Consider the following 17,372-nt stretch of genomic DNA (forward strand, 5'->3'; position numbering starts at 1 on the left):
GTCCTCACTGGAGGTTCCTCAGGTCCTCCTTACATTTTCGCACACCAATGTAAAGGTATTTTCAGCTGAATTCTGTGACACTATGCCCAGCTATGGCATGTGGTATACTTCATTTCCCTGACAGTGACTGGAGAGAGCTTTGGGTTTTGAAGCCTTGCCACTGTCAAATTGTTTGAAATTAACTCTGTTAGGAGAAAGGGGGGTTGAATGATAGACAGCCTGTTCTGATGGTAAAGCCTGACGTAAAGGTAATGTTGTTCTCCAAACAGAAATGAAGAAAATGTTGTGCTGTGTTCTCCACCTGGGGACTGTGGCACCTTTGCTTGATGTTTGTGGCTTGTTGCCTGCTGTTCCTGTGTCAGGTTCTCCATATTGCTTGTTTTAGTTTTAAAAGTCCCTAGATTTCTTTGATTTTTATCTCTGAACAAAAGTGGACTATTCCAAGAAAGAATTATTTAATTGTATTATTGAAATTTTCGACAATTCATCTATTAAATTGATCGAGAAGGAATTGTACTTGCATAAATCAGGAGGCCATTTACATAGGTTGGATGAAGAGGAGAGGAAAAATCATACCTAAAAGATGGGTAAGGAAGGAGGCGATGGCACAAAGGATGAATTTCAAGTTTAAAGGAGTGGAAAAAAGTATTTAGGCCTTTTTAATTGTTGCTGAATAATGAATTATGCAGTGCTGACTCTCAGAGTTGATTATTTTTCTCTGAAGTAAATAAGGCATGATGTTTCTCTTCTGAAGTTGTGTTTGTTCTTTTCTTCTGTTCAGGTTTTCCTCTTAGGGTTTTCTCTCTTCCCAGGCTTGCAGCATCACTTCTCATCCCCAGCGTTGCCATTCTGAATTATTCCTTCTCCCTCCGCTCTCTATCCTGAGTTCAGCTCGCTGTTCATTTTTTCATTATGCTGCAGCATTTCTGCTATCCTTTGCCTCTCCATCTTTTCATCGCATATTCTCACCCTCATTTTCGGTACTGGAGCATGCCACATCATTTCATTCTTTCAGTCTTGGTGTTCTTTCTCACTTAGTTCTCTCAGCCCCTCAAGAAAAAAAGAAAAATCTTACCCAGCTCCCCCAAATTAGACATCTCCTCTCAAGATCTGAACGCATGACAGCTCCTGCAAACCATTCCTCCTGAGAAGGAACAGAAATTGCCAATGGTAGCACATTTTGAGTTCCTCCAGAGGAGAAGTCAATCCAGTGCCTTAGCCTTCCCTGCTTGCAAGTTTCCCCTGTCCGTAGGGCCCGCCCGGCAGCAAAATAGCCAGCACAGCCCCAAGTCATATGCCTGCATGGTCCAACTGTGGCTCTCTTCAGTTCTTGCTCCTGGAGGTTCACAGCCCTGCTGTGGGAGGGCTTCCAGCAGGCTCCAACAGCTGCAGCTCCATCTCGAGCACTGCTGCACGGTCCTGGGCTTTGTACCTTCAGAGGAAAATGTCAATCCAGGGGAGTGCTCCCATCATTACGGGGGGCGAAGCATCTCACTTGAAGGAGAGGCATGAGGTGTTCTTTCCCTTACTTTTTATTTTTCTTTTTCTCCTCTCAGGGGATTCAATTTTAAGTACTGGCAGTAAAATTGTTGCACAGACGTCAGCCTCTGTGACTAAGCAGGACCCTGTAGATCTCTTTTATCTTCTTGCTAATTTTCCTGTCATTGCAACGAACTTTTCTAATGAACATAGAGTGCATTTATTTGTTGTTTATTCTGCCGCTGATCAAGCTGAGATTTTTAGATGGACTGTGCAAAGTAATCTTTATTATGTCCTGTAGCGATGGCAGATATGAATGCTCTGCTCCCCTGACTAACGCAGAAAAATGCTTGAAGAATAAGCACTTTTTTTTTTTTTTTTTACCGTCGTTCTTTTTTCTTCCTTTTTTTCCCTTCCTATTTTTAATCTAATTCTAAAAAGTAGGGTTAGTCAGTGACTCAAAGAGGCTTTTTCTGATTTTAGTTTGTGGACTGCCTGTCTGGCAGGCCATCTGTTTCCCACTCCTCCTTAAGAATGCTGACTTTGGATGCTTTCCTGGGCTGGAAGACTTTTAATATTAAGAAGTGAGTTTCTAGATATGATGACCTGAAATATCCATGTATTAAGAGTCATCAGTTTGACTAATGGCACACCATGGCTACAGATCATCCTAAGCACCTCTTCAAAGTGTCATTTTTCCAGCTCAGTTGATTTCTGACATATCTCACTTTATCAGCCATTGAAGTGGAAATTTCATCACTCTTTTATGCCTTTTGAGTTTTTCTTAGTATTTGTTTGTAATAGGTTTTATGGGTGATTAGTTGTGTGAATTGTGAGTATCTTTTGTGGACAAGAAACTTTCTTAATTTCTGCTTGATTGTTGCATATTACACTTAGTCTTTTTAATCTTCTTGTTACTACAGCTGAATTGGCTTTGTTCTTTTGCTATTAAAAGGCATGCGAGTATTATAACTAGTGCAAATTGTAATTAATGTAATATTTACATTAACAAACAAGTACAATTAAAAGGAAATTCCAATTAAAATAAGTCAGTAGAACTATTTAGGCATCATTTGCAGCATTTGTTTTCATTGCTGACAATAGGAGCCGACTTGACTCCCAACCTGTACAATCCTCTTCTCTAATTTCAGACAGAAATGTGAGCCTGCTTCTTCCCGCTGCAGTCCTGCTATGCTTTCCCTGCCCGTGCTTATGTAGGAGTGCAGCACAAAAAGAAATTTGTTCCTGACCAAAGCAAGCACAGTCCAGCCTGTGCTTGTGTTAAGGGATCAATGCAGAAGGATCAATGTTACCTAATTCCTAGTAATTGTGGTTAGTAATAAAAATAATAGTGATCCGGTAAGAATGCAGGCTTTTGAATGCAACTGTGAATGCTGGTGTTAGAAATGCCTAAATTGTTAGATTTAGGTCTTTGGAGGGAAGATTGTATTACAAGTCTATGTTTCTTCTACAACTCGGTTCCCCTGCCTTGGGGATGGAAGGAAGAGTTCTGCTCTCAGCGGTGGGTGCCTTTTGTTAGCGGTGCTTCCTGCCAGTGAGACCGAGTTCATACGCCAGGCTTATAACCATATCTCATGCTCATTACTGTTCTTCTGTAACAAAGAAATCTACACATTTTACCCTCTCATTTTTAAAACCTTTTCTATTCCAGAACTGTGTATGTTAAAATAATACTTTTGTTATTCTCAGAACCAATTCTATTTTTGCTTTTTATGTTTTGAGCTGCCTAAAATGGCTATACATGTTGAAAGGGAATATAATATATGCTGTAGCAGATCCATAAATCAACACAAGCAATGGTATAGTCTTTTCCATACAAATATCACTTCTTTGTTTTGTTAACAAGCATCTTTTTCATACCTTTTTATTATTCGAGTCTGCATAGGTTTTGAATATTAAAGGGCATAAAATAGTGAGGTATGTTTAGGCTTCTTAATCAGTTACGTTACTGTTTTAACCAGCTTCTATTTTGAAAGAAGATCCCGAGAGATGGGTAGGGAGCACCGTGTGTGTTGGGAGAATTGCCATCCTCTTGCCAAACTAATAACCCTTTTGGGGAACTCAGATTGAATTAAACGCAGTAATTTACCATAAAAGTTTAAAAGGCCTGCAGGCATGTTAAAGTTGTAGCTGGAAGTTTTAGATAACACTCTGTAGTATGACCCTAAATCCTCATTTACATCTTGACAATTAAGATATATACTACATTTTATGTCTGCTGTACTTTTCCTAGATCGCAGCGAAGGGCTTCAGTGGTGAGCTATTTGTTGTTTGTTGTTGTGTTTTTTTGTTGTTTGTTTTTTTTTTTGTAAGAAGTTAAGCAATTGTTTCTTTTCACTACAGTGACTTTATTAACAGTAACTGAAATGCTGTCTTGGAGAATTTTAAGTAAAATGTAAAGCTACTACTTTTGCATCGGCGAGCTTTGGCTGCGCCTGAGACTTCTGTTCAGTCGACAGAGCTCCACTGTAGCTTCAAGAGTTGTGTGCGAGTGAGTGTGCCTCCTGCTCTGGTTTGGTTTGCACGCTCAAGCTGTCCACAACACTTCAAATAAAAGAACTGTGATCTTACAACAAGTTGATTGTTTTAATTACTATTTGTAGATGCTTTATCTAACTTAGTAATTAAATATTGTGTGTAAGCATTTGCACACAAAGGAATGAGTTCTGTGGTCCCAGTGACCTAGTCACGTACCGGAGATGCTGCTTTGATTTTCCTGCTTCCCTTCTAAATTAATTTTAGAATAAATAAGTAATATTAATTAAAAAGCAGGCATCTGCTGTTTATGGTTTTGAATGGTTTTTAAAATATGGAGTGACAGTAGGAATGTTTGGTCTGATTGGGGCTGCAATCAGCTAAGCCATGTACACAAATGGAACGGACATGAATATATAGGAGCTGACATGTCGGTCTGCTGATTAACATCCTCTCTCCTGTTTAATCCAAACAGGAGCCTGTAACACTGGTCAGACCACTAAAAAGGTCACAGGAGATCCCAATAGTCAGTGACACATCTGAGCACCCTCAGTTCTTCATACACAGAACAGCATTAGGCAAAAACACTTGAAAGAGTGACATACATCAGTCGGTTAACTTTCAGTTTTCTTCGGTGTATGCAGACCATTGCAAGTTAGCATTATAATGCAACATGTATTTAGCATGGCTGTTTTGATGTCCTCTTGTGAGTGGGTGAGTTAGTGGTTCAATAGCTTTGTAAATATTGCTCTATGAAAATTCTTTCTTTCATTTAATTTGAGCAAAGCTATTTGGTGGACCATAAATATTGACATATGGGCAAAGATTACTTGCAGATGAAGGCAAGTGTTTTTGTAACATGTCACAAAATAAATTTAATTTTATTTGGTTTAAAAATTTAATCTGATTTGTCAAAAAAAAAAAAAAAACTATTCATGCATCAAATTAGTTGCTGTGTTCCCTTGTGTTTGTATTGTACTCATTACCAATATTTCATCTGAGCTTCTTCTAAGGCATAGTGAAAGAAAGCTAGACAGTACATTAGGGTAAGTCCCACTGAGATGCAGCTTTTATGATACAGAAAACAGAGGAGAAGAAAAAATGAAATGTGTTGAAATTTGCCTTCCAGTAGTTTCAGTTAAATCTGAAGATTTGAGTAGGTTTGTTTGTTTGTTTTTTGGTTGGTTGGCTTTCTGTTTGCTTGTTTTTGTTTTTATTGCAACTATAGTGATCTTTGTAACAAAGCTGCGAAGCAGATGCCATTACTGACAGGATTTTTTTGTGAAATATTTTAACTATTAACTGAATATGCTGGTCAAATTTGTGGGGGGAGAAAGGGGTGTGTGTTGAAAACTGGGGGCTTGGGAGGGGATTCATGGTGGGAGAAATAAGTCCTGCACAGTCTTGAGACTGTCTCAGTATTTAGTACTGCCATGGGATGTTTTGTTCAAGACTTAAAGTTCAGATATTGTAAAGTTATCTGCAAGCCTTCCATTGTTTGACTTGTCATAACTCGACGAATAAGTAATTGTTAATGCCCATATGGTTCTGTATTCAACAAATCCATTTGTGTTCTCTCTTTGTGTTTTGATTGTGGTACAGGACATTTATTTGTAGATTATAACTTTAAAATAGCTTTTATTCTGTCTCCTTATCTCCAATATGTATGTTAATTTACTGATGAGAAAAACTGAAAGGCATGAGCCTAAGGACGTTAAATACTTCCTAAAGCGTGCTGAGAGATACTAATAGCTTCTCAGAAGTTAAAGGTTACCAAAGGTAAACAGGTGTTTTGTATAAAGCCAGGTTCAAAAAGATCAGGCTCTTAAATCTGGCAGTTTGGTTTTGTTTTTTCAAAATGCCCACAAGAAATCCACTACCCTTCATTGTTCATCATGGCACTATGCTCCCAGTCAAAGTGTCTCAATAATCTGGTACTATTAAACAGCTTTTTTTTTTTTTTTAACCTTTTTGTTCTTTGCCTGGAGAGGCAATAGATAACCCAGAAAACTGCCTTTTGATGTTTTATTGAATTCATTGACTTCTGTGGGAAGCAGATCAGTAGTTCCTTGTGCTACTGCACAGATTAAATCTTTGTTACGATACCAAGCTAAAATCCTCAAACTATTGTGCTAAGAGTGTTTTTTGTTTTTTTTTTTGTTTTGTTTTTTAATAGGAGCTACATAAGCCTGGAAACTTGAAAAAAAAAATCAGAATTATTTAATCTTTGATGAGGAATAGTACACATCAGTTTTCCCATGAACCACTTTAGAGACATTAGGAATTAGTGTGCCTTTATAGTCTTGAGACATGTAGATGAGAGGGGAGGTATGCTTCCACTTGAAATATTTACACTGAAGAATACCTGTGATTTTTAAAATCACAGTTCAGCTTAACAGTAATAAACTAAAAGCTCACAAAATTCTTAGTAAATTGTTTTTACATGAAAAGAACTTTCATTCATTAGTCAATAAAGTATTATAAAGTCTGGGAGTTCCATGTGCAGTAAAAAGATACACTACACAGACATGCAGGTATCCAAACAGCCATAACTTAAGTAAACTATTACACTACTTCAGTTTTCTTGCCAATGTACCAATATTTCAGATTCCTTTACCAGTTGAAGAACATTTGTAAATGTAATAAATATCAAAGAGAATTTGCTCAAATGGATGGCTTCATAGCTTTGTCTTTTAGTCTAACTTGAGATTCAGACAGGTCAAGAAACGTGAGAGCTTTCCAGAGAATTTCAAAACAGATAGGATGATAAAAGACCTGCCATTCAATAACTTGAATTACAGTTCAGTGTTAAATTAAATACTCTCTCAAAATCATTTCAGGAGTGACAACTAATTAGTTTGATATTAAATGTTTAAAGTGAAGCAGGCGAAGAGCTCTGAAGCAACCTTGTTTTTGCTGAACAAGGTGCCAATGGAGTTGGGTATTGCTTTGTGATATGTGCTGCAAACTGTCCTTCCAATTCTACATCACTTGACTGATAATACTTTGCAAAATAATCATTTGTGGTATTTAAATATGTTAAATTGAGGGGAGCACCAGGGACAGAGTTCTTGAGACAAAGCAGAGAGCCCCAGTATATGACGTGTTGAACAAGAAATACCAAAGCCTTAGTTAATAGGTTCAGCTGCTGCAAAGTATTGGAGTCATCCAAACTGTTCTTCATGTAGATGTTTTGTCAGCTGTTTAAATATATGAATTGTATTCTTGATTGTAATTTAGCTCTTCTCTTTAAAAACAACAGCAAAATTTCCAAACTATTTCTTACTCTGTCAGAACTGTAGATGTTTCTGTTGAGTGTGCAGGGCTCGTGAGATGGAAATGAGAAGTCTTGTTTTGAAAACTAATTGGAATGAAACATTAAAGAAAAATAAATAGCAATAAGATTCTTCCTGTAATGTTCCTCAAAAACATGATGGAAGGAAACATTACTCGTGACTGTCATTTTAAAATCAAATATTTACTTGCTTTCCAGCAGAAGTTATATAGAACATGCTACCTGAGAGAAGCCTTCCTGCATATCACCTGCAATGTTTTGTATTGTGCTCAGAAATTGTGTGCATGTTTTTGACAAGAACAATTCTAAAAGAATAGAATTGACAAGAAAAATTGTAGAAGTCTGAATATCAGAAACAGACAGTAAAACCAGAAGTGTCTGACAAGCAGAAAAAAGCACATACATCTTTCCCATTAGAGCATGCACCTTTCTCTGAAAAAGCGAAACCGACATATTTGGAGGTAGAAAGGCTTCTAGAACGTAACACATTCTTTAAGCTGAACAGCTGAGTTCCTCCCTTCTTCCCCCCCTCCCAAGTTTTCAGTCTGATTTTGGTCTTTTCATCTTCCATATAAAAAAAGGAATACACCATGACTTACATTGTTTTAAACAGGAATTTCTTGGCTAGTTTTTTGTCAGGATAGCTCATACGTGAAACTGTTGGAAGTCTTGCAAACATGACAGGACTGCGTTTCGCCCGTGGTCAACCAGGCCTTGCTTTCTGTATCAGGTAGTTACTTAGGCATAAACCAGAGCAATTAGAGAACATTGTAACACAGTTTGTCTTTCTAATTTTATTTTAGGTGGATGTGAGCTGAATGTAGAGAAGAATTCCAAGTAAGTTGGGCCGATGAGCGCACGGAAGGAATGAAGTATGGATGTGAAAGAACGTAGGCCTTATTGCTCCCTGACGAAGAGCAGGCGGGACAAGGAGCGGCGCTACACAAATTCTTCCGCGGAAAATGAGGAGTGCAGAGTGCCTACACAGAAGTCGTACAGCTCCAGTGAAACCCTGAAAGCTTTTGATCATGATTCCTCTAGGTTGCTGTACGGAAACCGGGTAAAAGACTTGGTCCACAGAGAAGCAGATGAGTATTCCAGACAAGGTAGGCAAGAAGTTTTTATACGAACAGAGTATATAATTCATTAGTAACAAGGCGTTCCTGCTGCGGGAAGAGTATGTTGTTACACCCGTTTTAACAGTTTTAGTAATACTCTACAGACACAGTACACTTCATCTGTATCTCCCTGAATATTTTACAAAGATGGGAAAGCATTATGCACCATCTTTGAAATACATAATATATGATGCACAGGAAAGTTACGTAAATGGTCCGTGTTGGTCAGTGGCTCACTGACAACATTGCATTTTCAAGTGTGAAGTATTCAGGCCTTACAGTTTAAAAACTAGACCCCCAGCATAAATTAATCTGATGAATGGATTGTCCAAAAGATTGCCACTCCATTATCCCTAAAATGTAAATAGCTTCAAAATTAATCAAATAAATGAATACAGCTGTTTCAAGAACACAAGGCACTATAACAGGATTGCTGAAAAATACAGTATGTGAGGCTGAGTAAACGAAAAATATAACAACTCAGTAATGGAGCACTGTAGAGCAAGTAAATTAGGTAAATTACTTAGATGTTTGGTTTATTTATGTGGGGTTTTTTGTTTGCGTGGTGGTATTTTGTTTGCTTGCTTTTAGTGGATATTTATGATATCTAATCAGATGCTATCTGGTTGGTGTCTTTTACCATTAAATTTTTGAGTCCAGGACTGTAGAGAGATGAGAGAATCTAATACCCTTGGCGATATACAAAACCCAGCTGGATATGGCCCCGAGCAGTTTGCTGTAGCTGACAGTACTTGAGCAGAGGGTTTGGACTAGATGGTCTCAAGAGGTCCCTTCTGATTCTATGAGGTTGCATTTATCTCCAGTTAGGGTCAAGCACTCATGCATCACTTTCAAATTCAATTGTAATCTCTTTAATTTGCATTTCTAGGGTTCCACAACAAAAATACTTAATATAAGGGGAAAAAAAAATACTGGAATGTGTGGAGTACTGCATCCCAGCTATCTAAAAGAATAAAGAAAGGCCAGGAGCTGTTTGAAATGAAACCTCAGTTTTCTGCGTAAAGCTACACTCTCTTTTTTGTGGAAACAAAAATAGTTTTAGGGGTAGATAGAGAAAGCTTTCTCCTTGTGAGAAAGACTTTAGTTTTAACTTTAGAAATGTTTAAAAATATTTTCCCATTGGTGGTTTTTCGTTGTTCCAAGTAGAATAACTTTACATTAGAATTAGAGCTGTGCAGATGGTGTTGACTTTTTTCCCTACGAATGTTTGCAAAGGAAATAAAAATATTTCTCTTAGGCTCATGTAACTGAGGATTGCTGCTACTGTAGCCTGTCTGCTTTCTGCTGTGTATTTTTGGTTTCTGTGATGTGTTGAAACTTCAGGTCATCACTGCTTTCAAGTTTAAGTCATTAGTCACCTTGATCCTGTTACTTTACGAAGGAAAAATCAAGAGGAATGAAGTTTTCTAAGGCCCATACTATAGATGCTTTCAGAGTAGTAGTGACAAAATTATATCAAAATAGGCACTGTTTATTTAATGTTCCCTAACTACGAATTCACAAACTGTTCCCTGAATAGAGTACTGTTCTCTTTAAACAAAAATAATGAAATGGAAGAAATTAAGTAATCGGGCATGCCACATACGATGAAGCACAGGGGCTTGCGGTTTTTTTTCCTCTCCATTTTCTTCAGAAAAGTACGTAATACTTACTGTCTAATATGCAATAAGTTACACATCTGTAGGTCTTGGATGTGTAGTGTCATCTTCATTTTTCAGTGGTCTCGGTGCTGTCATCTGTCACCATTTGATTTTTCTCATTGTCCTTTCAATTTTTCTTGTATGGCTTATTGGCTTCCTCTAATGCTTGCTGTTGTAGCACCTTCAGGGACTACCTGCAGCTTTTGATAGGGTCAGTTTAGAAAGGGCTTGTTTTGCAGTCTTAGGTACTGTGTTCCTTTGATTCATCTTTGAGAGAATTTACTGCTTCTGGTACTGGAAGCATTTGGTGGAAAAGGTGTTCAAGGTCATTCTAAAGGTTTTTAAATAATATATAAAACATGCTTCCCTTTATTTTTTTTGCTCCTGTCTAGAAATAGAGTGCAGATATGTTGCTTCTTTGAGAGTCTAATTGCATACTAGTCTGCTAAACCAACAGAAAATATATCTTTTTTTTTTTTAAAAAAAAAAAAGTCATGTTAATAAATGCCTTTAGTTGGAAATTAATTTTTTAAATTCTTGATGACCAGTGTTTCATTTCTTTTGCCCAGATTGTGCAGAATATTATCAAATTTCCAGTGTCCAGTGGAAAGCTACTGGAGCAGTTATATGAATTTCTTGAGCCTCTCAAATCAGGCACAATTTAAAAATGTCAGTGAGTTATTTCAGCAGGTATTGTGGGGTGAAGCCCTTCAAAGCTTTTTGATAATGTGTCAGAAATTTACCACCTCTTCTGCCTGATTGGTCTCACCTACGCATCTCTGGTATTCCTACTTCCAAAATCCATGGTATAGTTCAGAAGGGAATGCTGCTGTAGGAGACAGGTGTGTCCCATTTAGTGGTGGTGTTATCCCAGGAAATCTTCACTTGTGGAGAGGAAGTTCTCCAATTATCAGCTCCTCTCACAGAATCTTTCCTTGTCCGCTGAATTTCTGTTCCTTGAGATTAATTGCATAAATTGAGGTAACAGCCTAAAAGTATGTTTCTCCTTTTTTTTTCTAAAAACAGCATTTAAAACAAATATTAAAATATTTTAACATGAATTATTATATGACTACAATTATCTTTGTTATTTTTGAAACCCAGCTGACAAGATTGGAAGCGTGGGTATGCATTTTTAAGAAGGGACTTGGTCTAGGCAACATACGTTCAGTTAACTTTAGGGAGAGAGACCTGCTGCGGTCTCCTCACCTTCTTCTCAAGCTCCTTCATGTGTCGCAAGACTGGTTTTGTTTTTAAACTCTTCAGGAAAGGATTATATAGCCTACTGTTTTTAGAGCTTCTAATTTATTTATTTGTTTTCACTTTGTTGTTAATCCCCACATAAGATGAAAAAAACTGGTGAATGTGTGAGTAATTAAACTCTGTACCCAGACGTGTAAATAAAGACCTTACGTTTTTTTAATGAAAAGTATTTTTCAGCTACATACTGGATTTTACATCGCATGTTTGAGAAGATATCTAATCTCATCCTTGACAGTGGATATAGCACCATGAGAGACTGTTTACTTTCTGAAGTGTGATGATATGATTGCTTGCTGTTTGCGTTAGAGAGGAAGACGATAGCTATTTACTTATGCTTCCAAGTATCCAACTATAATGAGCAGTCTAATTTAAATATACAACTTCTCTAATTGAATTCAGCAGCCTAAATGCATATGCTTTGGAATATGCCCAAGTATTTTACTGAATTCAGGATTAAAGCTGAATGTATGAAGTTAAATTTCTCTGTTGCTCAGAGAGAAATCCCTGTATTTACAAAAATTAAATTGCTGTGAGAAGTGATAAAATGTACATAGGAGAGTGCTCCACAAAAATATCTGAAAGTGTTGCATGACTATGGATTAGGAGGGAAGGATTGTAGAACTACAGATAGTAAATTGTATTTTTTTAATTGCATTTGGAAAAATAAATGGAATTATTAATATAATAATTTGCAAACAATTTGAAGCTTATCATGAATCAAACCAGCAAGACTCACGGGAACTGAAAAGCTTTTTATGTGGATGCATTGTGTTAGCAAGAAAAATACTGGCATGCAAAAACTTTATTTTACTTATACAGATACATTTTGAAAGGAAGAGAGCAATATGCAATACTAGTTATGTAACCATCATTGTATTTCAGAGATTTTTGTTGATGCAAGACAGTACAATGATCTTACAATGTGATCCACATATCAAGTCAGTGAGATTTAGTGTGGGAATGGGAGGCTAACCATGAGCGCAGGTGGCAGGATACACTGTAGATTTGTGCGTGTTCACATTTTCATACAAAATACTTAAAGCACTGTTTGTGAACTGCATGAAATGAAGTGCTGAGCTGCAGGACACCTTTTGCTAACAGAAGAGGCGATGAGGTAGTGCAGGTTTTGTTAAATTTTTACTTTTTGAGAGATTGATGTTATCTATAGTTTAGCCTGGAGGTAGTTAGTTGGTCTTTATACCTGGCAGCGAGAACGAGTTCACTGTGTTTATCATTCAGCACAATTGGTTGTCAGCAAAGCCTCACCGTGAATTTCTTTTCATGCTGCCCCTTTCAGTTTGGCAGGAGAAGGTACTTGTGTGCATGTTTTTGTGTCTTTACTCTTCTGAAATACTTAGGAGTCTAATAACTCCATGGAGCTGCAAAAAGAGGGGCTGAACTTAACAAAGAAGCAAAGAAAAAGAAATTCTTTCCTTCACAATGTGCTGGATCACTGATAGGAGGCTGTCAAAAAACAAAGCCATGCAGAGTACATTACATTGTGATGATGAATCCTAGCTACTGTTCAGATGTCCCTCCCATGACAATTAGATTTTGCTGCTGGAAGAATCTCACCATTCAGCAGAAGAAGGACCTGAAGTAGTGCTGTATATGCTAGGACAATTTTATTTAATTATTTAAGATGTTAAACACTGTCAGGGATTCATTTTTAAGACTTCAGAAACATGAAGCATGAATTGCAACTCCTAATGTAATAGGACTCCAAAGTTTATTGCTTTTAAATATTAGCTACTTAAAATGACTTATTTGGGTAGCAAAATGATTAATCTTTTTAGTCACCGTAAATGTCAACTCTAGGATTAAGGGATTTAGATGGTTGTGGTTTTAAACCTAAAGCTCGTGTACTTCAGACTTGCCTGTGTGAGGCAGTGGAAGGATAGGTAAGACCATTGTTGACCTTCTACTACACCTTATTGATGAACTGATTTTGACTATTGAGTAGGCAAGGGCTTCTCGCTAGAACTGAATCAGCCTGCTTTGCAGATTATATACAGGAGGGTATGAAATGATACGCAAGTGACTTTGCGATCTCCTGATGAGCAAATTAATCACCATTCAGGGACATGGCAAATGCTGTCTCTCGAAATCTGAGGCAGCTCTTAGAAGTGGAGTTTTATGTCGGGAGCTGCAGTGCAGAATGTGTCCTTACCGTGGTTCTGACAGATACATTTTTGTTATGCTAAAACACAGCTGCCTGCAGTATCTGCCTGATTTGAGTAGCTACCTCTTGTAAGAAGCACAATGCCACTATGTTCTGGGTAATTTTGTGGCCTTGAGCTAAGCACGTAACCTCCTGCCACAGGTTTTTAGCTGTTTTTTTTTTTTTGTTTTGTTTTGTTTTTCTCTGTAATGCAGGAATAACACTTACCACCTTGCAGGCGTGTTGGGAAGATTAATTAGTTTATGTTTGCAAAATTCTTTGAAGATGAAAAGCGCTGTAAGTGCTAAGTAATGTTATCATCTTACATTGCTATACTAGTTACTTCTTAAAGCAACAATAAGAAGTTAATTGGTTTTCAGGTTCCAGGTGATAAGGATCTGTTGACTTTTAAAGTTATTCTATTAGCTACAGAGTGGTACTAAGAAAAACATTTCACTTTCATTTGGTTAGGAGTATATTTAGCTCATGCTCAGTGATACAAATGCTTTCTCCAAGGTATTCATCTAGTGGAAATTGGCCCCTTGTGGGTCATGGTCCGCAGATGAGCTATGGATCTGGAGACAAAGGGCAATTGTGATTCTCCAGGGAAAAATCAACCTTGGTTATTGGCAGTGCAATGCTTGATCAGGCATTTCTACATGGCCTTGGTCCACAGAGTAAAAACCTTGTCTTTGACTAGTCTCTTATTGTAAAATAAGAGAATTAACTTCTTGATCTTAATGATTACAGATTTTTAAGGTGAACGCAGGGCCTTCACAAGGACTTTCAGCCATGGAAAGGAAGGTATTGTAGAAGGTTTGCAATTGCTCTTGTAGCTCTCTGCAGTTCACATGGTGAGATGTATATGTCACTCCTATTCATAATAAAACCTGACCAGAGGACTGGGGAGATAAATGGATCACATGCGTGACTTTGAAAGATTACTTCAGGGTGTTAATATTGATGAAGAGGTCAAAGCTGGAGAAGCGTGCTGTCAGAAACTGGGTGGGCAAGGGATGCAGAGGCTGAGGAGTCCCATCTGTTGATTTATTTAGTGCTTAGGGCTGAGACTCAGGACTGTAGGCCAGCCTACGAGGGACTACTTGTTCCATCAGTGGCAAATTTATGTGGAAAATGAAACAGATCTGAAGTAGGAATAATTGCTCAGATGGTTGATACTTTCTGAAAGTAATCTAAAATGTTAAAACTTACTGGCTTGAGAGCCAGTAATTAGTGTTACTTAGCTTATTAAAGCCAGAAGAGGAAATGGAAGAGCCATCAGAACATGTGCCTCATGTTCCATGTTTGTACTGTTTTGATTTGCCATGCCACAAATTTATCTGAGTCATAAACCCTTTCTTTTCTTCAGCATGAAGGACGTCCTGCTAGAAAATCTAAATTAAACAGGATGTGACCCCTGTTGTGGCTATGTGAAGGGAAGTGTGCTTGAGAGAGGGAGTTATAGAGGCTTTCTGCAGAAGTTCTTGGGTCCGTTATTCCTGTTGTTCCTTGTGCTTACCTGCAGTGATGGTCCAAGGGCTCGTTCTGCTTATACACTGCAGAATGGATTCCCGTGAATGTGGTGTACTTGTTTATGAAATTGTGCGAATAGGAACGTATGGGGCTACTCTGAATATCATACATACATTTCTTTACACCAGTTCAGAGCCCGTTGAACTAATCAAGTTTTCTACCATGCTGTGAGACACGTCCCTCTGTGGGTCTGTCCACTCGCTTGGGGTGGCAGACGTGCCTTTTCTCCTAGAAAGGCAGACGTAATGGTGCAGAGTTCTCTCCTCCACGTCTGGAGGAAGAGCAGTGAGCCTGAGCTCTATTGTGCATGCTTTCCTCCTTGCTGCCTCCCTCCTCCTCACCTTCTTTCCCCATTTCAAGCCATATGTCATGTCATTAGCATCATACTGACCTTAATGTGGCAGTTCATACCTGTCAGGTCTGTGGTTTTAGGCTCTCTGTAGACTGGATATCCATCATCTCTGCATTGCACACCCTTGGGTCATATTTTCTTCACATCTATCAAATTTAGGCTTTATTTGTATTTTGTAATAAATGGATGCTGAGATGTTGATGATTCGCACTGGTCCCAGGATCCAAAGTTTAAGAGAGAGGCCTAAAAATGTCTATACTGTCATTCTGGTTATGATCGAGACTTTGCATTCCTTGCTACTCGTGGTATTGTATTTCTTTTTTAAATCCACAGAATCCTCTTTTTTTTCCTTGCTGCCCATGTTCTGGACAGCCATGCTAGTTGCCCTTAATTTGGATTCTTTGTTACTCACTCATATTCAGAAAACCTGATTTTTATATAAAATCCAACAGTTTGGAACTGTAAGGTTTGAATTAGTAATTCATTTTCTGGAACATGACTGTTGATGCTGTAGCTTGAAGCTTTGAATTGTGCAATTGTGAAATTATCTTCAATTGACTTTAATCTTATTCTGCAGTACCTTCAGAAGGGCTTGATGAACAGTCCTTTATCCTTACACTGGATTAAGAAGTGCTTCTTCTGTTCTCGTCTGTGGATTAGTACTGAGGATCCCCTGCCACCCTCAGGGAATAAAATTGAGTCCCCTGTACCACACAGAAGAGTCTGCATGTTTGAACCCTGATTTGGAAAACTAGTGGCAGGAAGAAACTTCATTCCACTTCCATCTATTCTGATCTGTTTATTAAAAGAAAAATTCCCAGACTAGTGTTTAAAGCCATGTTCCTTGTGATTCTGTAGCTTGCTGCCAGTATGAATACATGGCTAGTCTAAATATCAGGTTTTAAATACTTTATTCCTCTCTGAATAATAAGAGTGGGTATTTTCTTTGTAGAATTGGCTCAATTTTGTTGGTTTTTTTTTTTTTTCATGAAAAACTCTTCTACCAAAAGTGGCAGAGTAAGTGCAGCTCAGAGAACTCTGTGTAGCTTGTGCAAACCTGCTCGTGAGTCGCTGCGATGGTGACTTTGTTCCCTCCATGCTCTTGGAAACCCGTAAGGAATGGAAGAGCAGGGGGGTAATGTTTGCTCAGAGTAATACAGTTTAATGCTGTTTGTGTTATTTAGAAACAGCGTTCTTTCATATGCATCTCAGAGCTCCACTCTAAATCAGGTAATGGCGAGGAAAGGTGGTTAAGATGGAAAACTGAATGGAGCAGAGAGGTTGAGAAGGAGAAATGAAGAGGTTATGAGGAACAAGCTTGTGGTGAGCTTGAAGAAAAACAGAGGAATTAAAACCAGGTTAAAAACGTGACTCAGTGGATTAGGATGTTTTAAGTTTCATAGATAACCTTCATAAAACCAAAAAAAGAAAATCAGAAAGAAGAAATTAAAAAAATAAAAGGCAGATCAGAAAAAATACTTGTTAACACAGGCAAAGCTTATTACTCGTCAGTCTCTACTGCAGTTTCTTGCATCCTGGCAAGGAGAACTCTACAAGTCCAGCTTTGAAAGCTCCTGTTTAGTAAATATGCCATGGAGTTTGTGTGACAGAACGAATGGTATCACATCTATTTCTCATTCTCTCTTTTTTGTAACCGTATTCTACTTGCTTCACTCAGAATCCCAGAGACAGCATTTGTACACTTCTTATCAGAGCTTTGTAGAGCATGCAGAGCCTCTATCTTTTGCCAGTTCCTTTTCTAAAATCTTCATCCTTTCATTTCCAGCAAACTTGTTTTCTTAAAATACATTTGCTTCCAATTTTATTTCCTTTTTCTCAAGACCTTAGAAAAGAGTGCCTTAGAAAGTCTGTCGTGTTCTCTGTGCCCCTGGTAAACGGAGAAGTAAAACTCATATTTTATTTACAACAAAAATGTATATTTTTTCCATTGAGAAACCAATCAGAATTGACACTTAGTAGTAAGTAATGTTTCAGATCCCATAGGTTTGCTTGG

The 17,372-nt window shown here is 37.9% G+C and overlaps 1 protein-coding gene across 10 annotated transcripts in view; it reads left to right on the plus strand.

Moving 5' to 3' along the window:
• The window catches only part of TENM3 (teneurin transmembrane protein 3), a 1,329,889-nt gene that overhangs the window by 1,004,663 nt on the left and 307,854 nt on the right, over positions 1-17,372 (plus strand). For all 10 annotated transcript variants that reach the window (XM_035325081.1, XM_035325082.1, XM_035325083.1 and 7 more), the window contains one exon: positions 8,074-8,376. In XM_035325081.1, the coding sequence (XP_035180972.1) occupies positions 8,145-8,376 (232 nt within the window). In that variant the 5' untranslated portion in view covers positions 8,074-8,144. The remainder of the gene's footprint in view (positions 1-8,073; positions 8,377-17,372) is intronic.

The sequence above is a fragment of the Oxyura jamaicensis genome, chromosome 4, assembly GCF_011077185.1.
Source record: "Oxyura jamaicensis isolate SHBP4307 breed ruddy duck chromosome 4, BPBGC_Ojam_1.0, whole genome shotgun sequence".
Lineage (NCBI taxonomy): Eukaryota > Metazoa > Chordata > Aves > Anseriformes > Anatidae > Oxyura > Oxyura jamaicensis.